Here is a 9,866-nt window from a genome sequence, read left to right on the forward strand (position 1 = left end):
GAAGGGGCGGGGGGCGGGGCAGACAGCAGACCACCAAGGGTTCAGGGAACAAAGACCAGTTACTTCGATTGGGGGGTGGGGGGGGCCACAAAAGGAAAACCGGAGGAGCAATTGGGTATCCATGTGTCAGAGGTAGGGGAGCCAGGGGCAAGCCGGGGCTGAGCTGGAGGTGGGGATGAGAGCAGGTGTGGGGACAGCAATACCCCCTTGGGGGTCACCTCTCTGCTTCCCCCCTCCCCAGGCTTCAGTTCCTTCCCCCGACCCTGACTCCTTGAACGTCACTGAAAACGGCAGCTATTGTAAGGAGTGGGGGCCGCGGGCAGCCGCTCTTCAGCTCGCGGCCCAGGGGAGTGGCGAGGGGCGCCCCAACCCCTGCCCGCCTCTCCGCACAATACTTGAACATTCATCTGTACTGAAGTGTTACTTGAACCGGGGGAACCTCGGACCTGGGGGAGCCGGAGTGTGAGGGGGACTGGACCAGCTTGGACTGAGACCTGAGACCGGGCCGGTGGGTGCCCATTTGGGACTGCGCCACCCCCAGGCTCGTTCTTGTTTTACTGTATTGAGCGGCGGCACCCGCCGGACCTGCATTATGGCTGGGGGCGCAAGCCCAAGGATGGGAACTATGGGACTCCTCCAGCCTGGCTCTTCCCACTCTTTCATCGTCACGGAAACTTGTATCCCATTTGCCCAGGGAACTGCCACTCCTGGTTGCCATGGAAATAGCAGCCAACGGACACCTCCCGATGCCAGTGCTAAGGCTGGAAATGGCCCCTCTTAGTTGCCATGGGAACCTAGTAACAGACTCTGCTGGCCCTCCTTCCCGCCCTTTCTTCCAGCGAGGGGTGGGGCTTCGGAGCCCGGGGGAGGAGCCGGGTCAGGTCCCGCCCCTCACGCAGGCCTCCGGGGGGCCGGGGCTTACCATGTAGGGGAGGGGAGATGTATCCACATACCTCAGGTAACAGGGAGGTGCGCGGGTGGGGGGAGGGCTGGGCGGACCAAAGGCCGGAGGGGCCTGGGGATCGCGAGAGGCTTGAGGATGGGGCCGCTTGAGGGAGGGAGGAGGCAGCCCGGCAAGGGGCAAGCGGGGGACCCAGCCGGGCTGGGCCCCTGGGCCCCGGGTCTGTACAATACGGTTTGCTATAAAATTCAAAATCTTCCAGCCGGGGCTGCGGAGTTCGTGTGTGTGTGTGCAGGGTCCCTACCTACAGATGAGTGGCCTCACCTCTCTTGGGTTCATTTTGGGAGGGATTTGAAAGTGTGGACACCTGGGGTATCCAGCTGTACCTTGGAGGTGGCTGTGGCTGGCGTGCACCTCGGTGGGGTCCGGGCGTTTGGATGATGTTCTTGGTGGGTAGGGGTCGCGGGGAATCTCTGTGGGCCCGGGACCACGGGGACTCGGTCCCCGGCTCCACCCCATCATGTGGCCAGCCCGGCTCCGCCTCTGCCCCAGTTCCTGTTTCGGCCTCCGCTGTCCCGCTCCGGCCCCTGGGGCTCCCCGCAGACGCCTCTCTTCCTGCTCCGCTGGGGCCGCCTCTTCCTGGGCGCCCGCCGCCTGCATCCTGCTTGCCCTATCGGGGGATGGGGCCGCCCCTGGGCTTGGGCCGGCCCGGCTGGGGCCCCCGAGGCGCCTCCGCCCCGTAGTGACCGCCTGGTGCCGCCGCCCCCAGGATGAAGGGCGGCGAGGAGGACGCGTGCGAGCAGGCCCCGCTGAACCCGGAGGGCGAGAGCCCTGCAGGCTCGGCCACGTACCGGGAGTTCGTGCACCGCGGCTACCTGGACCTCATGGGGGCCAGTCAGCACTCGCTGCGGGCGCTCAGCTGGCGCCGCCTCTACCTCAGCCGGGCCAAGCTCAAAGCTTCCAGCCGCACGTCCGCCCTGCTCTCGGGCTTCGCCATGGTGAGGGGCCGGGAGGGGGCACAAACGGTGGGGCAGAGCACGTGGGGGGCACAGGTTGGGGGGGGGGGGGCAAACAGGTCCCAAGGGACACAGGGCAGAGGGGGCTTTCGTCAAGGGGGAAGGAACAAGGTCCCAAGGGACTGAGCAAGTCCCTTCTTACGGATGTGTGTGTACAGGGGCCCCCAGGAGATGGGGCCACGGGAGGACACTAAGGTCCTAAAGGTGTCATAGAGGGAGTGGAGTGAACAAATCACCAGTGGGGTTGACTGCAACGATAAGGCAGAGTGGTTCAGACGGAGCCTGTTCCTGGCAGAAGTGGTTCCTAAGTCCCAGTGCCAGCTTCAAAGGCAGGTCAGCTGGGTGGGGGCTGCATCAACAGGCGGGGGTGCTCGAGATGGATCAGCTGGGTGGCAGGGTCACCCAGCTGAAGTTGGGCCCATCCCAGGGAAAGTGGCCACTCTCCAGGGGGCCCAAGGGGTGCTAGTGTCAACCAGGAAAACTGACAAGAGATCATGCCCCGGAGGGAGACGCTGGGGAGAAGGCCCATGAGGAAACTGATAAGCGATTCTCAAGCTGATAAACCACAGGTGCAGGAGGACGGTGTCGGCTAACGGTCTGTCCCAGCGGTGGCCTCACAGGAAGTGGGACGGAGGGAGGTCCCAGGGTGAGGATCAACAGACACAGTCCTGACTCCTCGCTGCTTGTGGCCAGCTATGTGACTCTGGACAGGCCTCCACCCCCCTTGCAAGCCAGTGGGAAACTGTGAGATCATGGAGGGTGCGCCCTCTGTAGCCCGCCAAGTACCCGCCCCAGGGTAAGCCAAGCATGCCAGAGCAGGCCACTCACCAAGGATGGCTCAGACTAGCCTGCTAGTCCAATTAGACAGGTGTGGAAAGCAAAGGTCTCGCCTCTGGGCAGGAGTGAATGAACTGGGACCCAGGGTTGCTGCTCTGTTAGTCTGGGGTTTCCCCACCATCACCCCAGGAAAAAGAAGAAAGTGAGCTGCAGGAGGTACTTTGGGGAACGCACTCCTGTGGGGATGGATATCAGAGGCAGTTGGGGTGGGGACCATGGAGTTAGGGGATCTGGGCTAGTCCCTGCCCCATCTGTGTCATAACCTCCATATTTGAACAATGACAGGGAAACTCTAACCCTAAGGGTCATCATAAGCCTGTGGTCTTCTACGTGGGTTCCCAGAATCCACAGACCAGCTTACCTTTCCTGATGGGGGGCATCACCTGGGGACAGGGCGTTGGTGCCCCTTCATCTACACAGCCTGCAGAGGGAAGGCAGCAGCCACCTGAGCTGAGCGAGGTCAACCCCGTGGTCCAGCCTGTTCCCAAGGAGACAATCCCTCCACAGCAGAACGTGCAGGTTGCTGGGGTGACAGCTTAATGGCCTGAGCCTTCTCTGCAGGAGTAAGGGGCTGGAGGTTTAGGTTCTGGGGGCAGGACTGGCCGCAATCCTAGCAGGGGAGACCGAGGCTGGACCAGGCTCTGGGAGAAACCAGGACTAAGCCTGGCCCAGATCCCTGTCTGTGGAAAACACCTCCTGACACCTGCCATGGCCCAGTTTCCCAAAATACTCAGCCCTGCTTTCCTGCCCCTACCCGCCAGCCTCTACACCTACCTTCTTCTTTCCCCAGGCCCAGAGCAATCGAATGGACCCTACAAGAACCACGGATGGGGAGAGAGTGGGATTCTGAACTCAGGTGGCCTAAGTTAGAATAGCATTATACAAATTGTATCCAGCTGTCACTAAGCACCAGGCACTGCCCTCAGTGCCTTTATGTATATCATCTGTTAGCCTACAAAGTGGGTACTGCTACTCTGGCCATTTTACAGATGAGGAAACTGAGGATCGGAGATGTTAAGACACCTGGCCAAGGTCCCACAGCAAGTAAGTGGCAGGATTTGAGCCTAAGCAGTCTGGTTCCAGACTCCAAATTTATACATTCCTAGAATAGGGTCATCAACTTAAATGTCTGCAAAGGGCCAGGCAAGTAATATGGATGCCAAGTTGGCTGGGTAGGGACTAGCAAGCAAGAGACCCCCTGACATCGAGGGTGATGGCTCACACCTTTCATCCCAGCACTTTGGGAGGCCAAGGCAGGAGGATCACTTGAACCCAAGAGTTCAAGTCCAGCCAGCCTGGGCAACATAGCAAGACCTGGCATCTACAAAAAAAAAAGAGAGAGAGAGAGAGACCCCATTACCTTTCCAAGGGGAGCAGCCATGACTGATTTGAGCTGATAGTTGCCATGCAGGAACGCGGGCCAAGTGTGGCCAGTTCTTCCAAGTTTTCAAGGGGATCTGGAAATAGGGATATAAGAACTCTCTTGGGTTTTACAAGTTGGCAACAACTTCCATTTTTTAAGAAACACACTGTGTGAGCCAAGCAAAACACGTCTGCAAGCTGGAAGTGGTCCACAGTGTGCTGATTTGTACTCTGTCCTCAGACTTTAGCACTCGCCATAGCAAGAACAGCAAACACGTACATAGTGCTTACTCTGTGCCTGGCCTGTTCCTTTCCTCTTCCTTTCCTTCTTCCTTTCCTTCCTTTCTTCCTTCTTTTTTTCTTTTTTTTTTGAGACAGAGTCCCACTTTGTCACCCAGGCTGGAGTGCAGTGGTGTGATCTCAGCTCACTGCAACCTCTGCTTCCTGGGTTCAAGCAATTCTCCTGCCTCAGCCTCCAAAGTTCCTGAGTAGCTGGGATTACAGGTGCACACCACAATGCCCAGCTAATTTTTGTATTTTTAGTAGAGACAGGGTTTCACCATGTTGGCCAGGCTGGTCTTGAACCCCTGACCTCAGGTGATCCACCCGACTCGGCCTCCCAAAGTGTTGGGATGAAAGGCGTAAGCCACCACGCCCAGCCCATTTCATGTATATTTCATTTAATGTTTATACCAACCCTACAAGGCAGGGAGGTGCTGTTATCAATCTCCATTTCCAGATAGGAAATTGAGGCACACAGAGAACTGACGTGCTCAAGATTACACAGCTCGAGCACAGAATGAGCCCAGGCAGCCCAGCTCCAGAATCTGCTGTTTGATCCCTATGCAGTAAACCTGTCAGAAGCGCCGGGCGCGGTGGCTCACGCCTGTAATCCCAGCACTTTGGGAGGCCGAGGCGGGCGGATCACAAGGTCAGGAGATCGAGACCACGGTGAAACCCCGTCTCTACTAAAAATACAAAAAATTAGCCGGGCGCGGTTGTGGGCACCTGTAGTCCCAGCTACTCGGGAGGCTGAGGCAGGAGAATGGCGTGAACCCGGGAGGCGGAGCTTGCAGTGAGCCGAGATCGTGCCACTGCACTCCAGCCTGGGCGACAGAGCGAGACTCCGTCTCAAAAAAAAAAAAAAAAAAAAAAAAAAAAAAAAAAAAAAAAAAAAAACCTGTCAGAAGCAAGTCATCCAGCCCTCTTTTTTTTTTTTTTTTTTTTTTTTGAGACAGAGTCTTGCTCTGTCGCCCAGGCTGGAGTGCAGTGGCATGATCTTGGCTCACTCGAACTTCTGCCTCCTGGGTTCAAGCAGTTCTCCTGCTTCAGCCTCCCAAGTAGCTGGGATTACAGGCATGTACCATGATGCCCAGCTAATTTTTGTACTTTTAGTAGAGACGGGGTTTTGCCATGTTGGCCAGGCTGGTCTCAAACTCCTGACCTCAGGTGATCCACACACTTTGGCCTCCCAAAGTGCTGGGATTCTAGGCATGAGCCACCGCGCCCGGCCATCCAGCCCTCTTGATAGGCAGAACAGAACAGCCTTTGCAAAGCTGTCCATTCGTTTACTCAATGGAGACTGAACGTCTCTGCTTTCTGCCGGGCACAGTTCCAGGTCCTAGGGATATGTATCAGTGATGTATCCCAATAGGCGGAAAAAATCTCTACAGTTGAGGAGGTTATGGGGAGTCAGTCCATCCCCTCTTGTCCCTGCAGGTGGCCATGGTGGAGGTGCAGCTGGAGAGCGACCACGAGTACCCGCCAGGCCTGCTGGTGGCCTTCAGTGCCTGCACCACCGTGCTGGTGGCTGTGCACCTCTTTGCACTCATGGTCTCCACGTGTCTGCTGCCCCACATTGAAGCTGTGAGCAACATCCACAACCTCAACTCTGTCCACCAGTCACCACACCAGAGACTGCACCGCTACGTGGAGCTGGCCTGGGGCTTCTCCACTGCCCTGGGCACCTTTCTCTTCCTTGCTGAAGTTGTCCTGGTTGGTTGGGTCAAGTTTGTGCCCATTGGGGCTCCCTTGGACACACAGACCCCCATGGTGCCCACATCCCGGGTGCCCGGGACTCTGGCACCAGTGGCTACCTCCCCTAGTCCAGCTTCCAATCTCCCACCATCCTCTGCATCCACAGCACCATCCCAGGCTGAGCCAGCCTGCCCACCCCGGCAAACCTGTGGTGCTGGGGGGTCCCATGGGCCAGGCTGGCAAGCAGCAATGGCCTCCACAGCCATCATGGTACCCGTGGGGCTCGTGTTTGTGGCCTTTGCCCTGCATTTCTACCGCTCCTTGGTGGCACACAAGACTGACCGCTATAAGCAGGAACTAGAGGAACTGAATCGCCTGCAGGGGGAGCTGCAGGCTGTGTGAGGCTGGTGTTAGCCACTGCTGCAAGCACTGCCTCCCTCCCGAGTCTGCAAGAGGCCTCAGGGGCCTATAGACCTCATTCCCCCCATCCCCTGGCTGGAGCCACTTGCAGTGGCCACTCTCAGGCAGAGGTCAGATTCCTGCCTGCAGGGTCCTCTGGGCTGGGCCTTGGGGCAGCTCCCACATTCCCAGGGATTTTCCCCATCAGTCTGTCCCTTGGGTTTTGCAAGCTACTCTGCACCTGGGCTGGCCTCAGTTGAAGGATCATGCCGTAGATATAGGGGAGGCAGGGAGAGCTTGTGGGACCTTTGGTGCTGACCTTAGCCACCATTTCCATTCCTATACAGGATGGGAAGATCACAAGGCAGCCAACCCTTGGTTTAATTTTTTTTTTTTTTTTTGAGACAGTCTCTCTCTGTTGCCCAGGCTGGAGTGTGGTGATATAGTCACAGCTCACTGTAGCCTCGACCTTCCAGGCTCAAAAGATTCTCCCACCACAGCCTCCCAGGTAGTAAGTAGCTGGTACTACAGGTGTGCACTGCCACAGCCGACTAATTTTTTTGTATTTTTTGTAGAGACGGGGTTTCGCCATGTTCCCAGGCTGGTCTCAAACTCCTGGGCTCAAGTGAACCTCCTGCCTCGGCCTCCCAAAGTGCTGGGATTCCTTGCTTTATTTCTGTAGAATCTATTTTATGGTTGGCATTTTGGGGGAAGATTTTGATGGGTTCCACATTCTTGCTTTAGTTGTTGTAGAGGGATTTGGGTGTTTCTACCCCAGGCATTGGTCTAGCTTTTCCTACAATGAACCTATCTTTGGAGGTTGGAGCTCCCCACCTTCCCCGACCGTGGTGACCTATGGCCACTCGCAGGAGGGATGGTGCCTGACCCACTGCCCTAGCACCACGCTATGCACCAAACTTGTTCTCCCCTCCGGGCCAGGGCTGGGATCTTTAGAGACTGACAGCCTCTGCCCCGGGCCTGAGTCCTTAGCAAGGGTTAGGTGAGGAGGTTTTAAGGGAGAAGGTCCAGTCCTTAGCCCTTGGAATACAAAGCTTTTCTGACACTGAATTTGGATGCACCTTGTTTTATATAATAAATCATGTTTCACAGATGTCTCTGTTGCTGTGAACGGGATGCAGGGCAGGCCTTCTTAGGATAACTTTACTTGTTCCCAAGAGCTGGGTGGTGGCAAGTTTGGGTGGACAGGACCTGGGAGGGGAGTGGGTTTCAGGTGTAACCCTGTCAGATGCTAACAAGAGCCAACAGCTTCTGAATGGGGAGAGTTATTCCAAGGCTATAGGCTTTGAACTCTTGTCCCTGAGTTCAGAGTCTCATCTCTTCCACTGAGTTTCATTTATTTATTTATTTATTTATTTATTTATTTATTTATTTATTTAGAGATGGAGTCTTGTGTTGCCCAGGCTGGAGTGCAGTGGTGCGATCTCGGCTCACTGTAACCTCTGTCTCCCGGGTTCAAGCAATTCTTCTGCCTCAGCCGAGAAACCTGAGTAGCCGGGATTACAGGTGTGTGCCATCACACATGGCTAATTTTTGTATTTTTAGTAGAGACGGGGTTTTGCCATGTTGGCCAATCTGGTCTCAAACTCCTGACCTCAGGTGATCCACCTGCCTTGGCCTCCCGAAGTGCTGGGATTACAGGTGAGAGCCACCACGCCCAGCCCTCCCTGAGTATTTAGTATAGGTTTTTCTTTCTTTTTGAGACAGAGTCTTACTCTTTTTTTTTTTTTTTTTTGAGACAGAGTCTCACTCTGTCTCGCACTGTCGCCCAGGCTGGAGTGCAGTGGCATGATCTCAGCTCACTGCAAGCACCGCCTCCCGGGTTCACGCCATTCTCCTGCGTCAGCCTCCTGAGTAGCTGGGACTACAGGTGCCCGCCACCATGCCCAGCTAATTTTTTTGTATTTTTAGTAGAGACGGTGTTTCACCGTGTTAGCCAGGATGATCTCAATCTCCTGACCTAGTGATCCGCCTGCCTTAGCCTCCTAAAGTACTGGGATTACAGGCATGAGCCATCGCACTGGGCCGGAGTGCAGCTGTGCAATCTCGGCTCCCTTCAGCCTTGACCTCCCAGGCTCATGAGCCTACCGCCTCAGCCTCCCAAATAGCTGGTACCACAGGCATGTGCCACCAACCCAGCTAATTAATTTTTTTTTTTTTTTTTTTAGAGAGGAGGGTCTCATTATGTTGTCTAGGCTGGTCTTGAACTCTTGGGCTCAAGTCATCCTCCCACCTTGGCCTCTCAAAGTGCTGAGATTACAAGTGTTAGCCACTGCACCTGGCCTCAAGTTTCTTTCTTGAGCAACTACCACATACTAGGGGCCTTTCATAGGTTATCTTATTTAACTCCCCCAACACCTCAAGCGTTAAGCCTTTATCATTTTCATTTCAGAGATAAGGAAACAGGCCCAAGAAGGCTGAAGATCTTGCCCAAAACCACACAGTTAGTCCATGAAACTGAACTTGGACTATCTTTACCCCTTACATGGGAATCTCTCTTTGATTTGAGAAAAGGAACCAGTGCCTTTCAACTAGAACAGAAAGGAATCTGATCTCAACACCTATGCCTCCACGTAAATTAATTTTTTCAGGCTTATTTCCCTCAAAATGTTAGTCCTAATCTTCTTCTATCTTGTGGTGTGAGACCTTGGATAAGTCTCCCTTCCACCTTTTCCTATTACTTAAATGGTGAATTTGCATAAACCAGGCTCTAAGGGTCTTTTCTGCACTGTTTGGCTGTCTACAAGTTGACATCCAAGTTTAAAGGAAGACTCCGAAACTTAGAAAGGTCAATGGCTTGCCCAAGGTCATATAGCGAGGGCCTGATGTACACATGTCAGGAGCCTGGGGCATCCTCAGCTCAGGAAAAGGGGCCTCCTGGGAGTGCCGGCGTCCACACGGGATCAAAAGGGTGCTCTCAGCCTACAGAAGACCTCAGCCCGAGTTTTAGGTGTAGGCCTGGGCTGCTGCTGCCCTCGTGCGGAGGGATCCCGTGAGCATACGGCGCCATAGCCAAAGAAGCGGGCACTGGGACCATGACGCCAGGAGGACACCAGTCCAGTCCCGTTCCTGTAGGACCTCGTTTATTATTACAGGGCCCATTTAAGGGCACTTAGGCCCCACTAGGCTCATCAGAAAACCTTGAAGCAGTCCCTGGATTTAACCACTAATGGTGGGTTTGAGTACGGCAAAGCACCTTCTACAGGCCTCTCGCTCCCCATCTGGCAAATGGGCATCCTAAGCAGCCAGACACCCAAGGACGATAACGGGAAGGAAAGGCACCCTGCATTTATGTGCGAGGCGGGGCAAACCGCCTGAGTCACCGCTCACGGTTGTGTTTTTCCACCTCCCGGCCG

At 55.3% G+C, this 9,866-nt stretch overlaps 1 protein-coding gene across 4 annotated transcripts; it reads left to right on the forward strand.

The window, feature by feature from the left end:
* Window positions 1-895: 895 nt before the first annotated feature.
* Window positions 896-7,601, forward strand: ORAI3 (ORAI calcium release-activated calcium modulator 3). 4 transcript variants are annotated; one of them, XM_074026978.1, is made up of 3 exons: window positions 896-958; window positions 3,545-3,798; window positions 5,836-7,601. In XM_074026978.1, the coding sequence occupies exons 2-3, from the start codon at window positions 3,766-3,768 to the stop codon at window positions 6,493-6,495; spliced, it is 693 nt and encodes a 230-aa protein (XP_073883079.1). In that variant the 5' UTR covers window positions 896-958; window positions 3,545-3,765; the 3' UTR covers window positions 6,496-7,601. The 4 variants fall into 4 exon arrangements, with proteins under 4 accessions (XP_073883079.1, XP_073883078.1, XP_005591749.2 ...); XM_074026977.1 differs by lacking the exon at window positions 896-958 and adding an exon at window positions 1,452-1,899; XM_074026979.1 differs by lacking the exon at window positions 896-958 and adding an exon at window positions 2,487-2,713.
* Window positions 7,602-9,866: the final 2,265 nt, after the last annotated feature.

This window comes from Macaca fascicularis, chromosome 20 (genome assembly GCF_037993035.2).
Source record: "Macaca fascicularis isolate 582-1 chromosome 20, T2T-MFA8v1.1".
Lineage (NCBI taxonomy): Eukaryota > Metazoa > Chordata > Mammalia > Primates > Cercopithecidae > Macaca > Macaca fascicularis.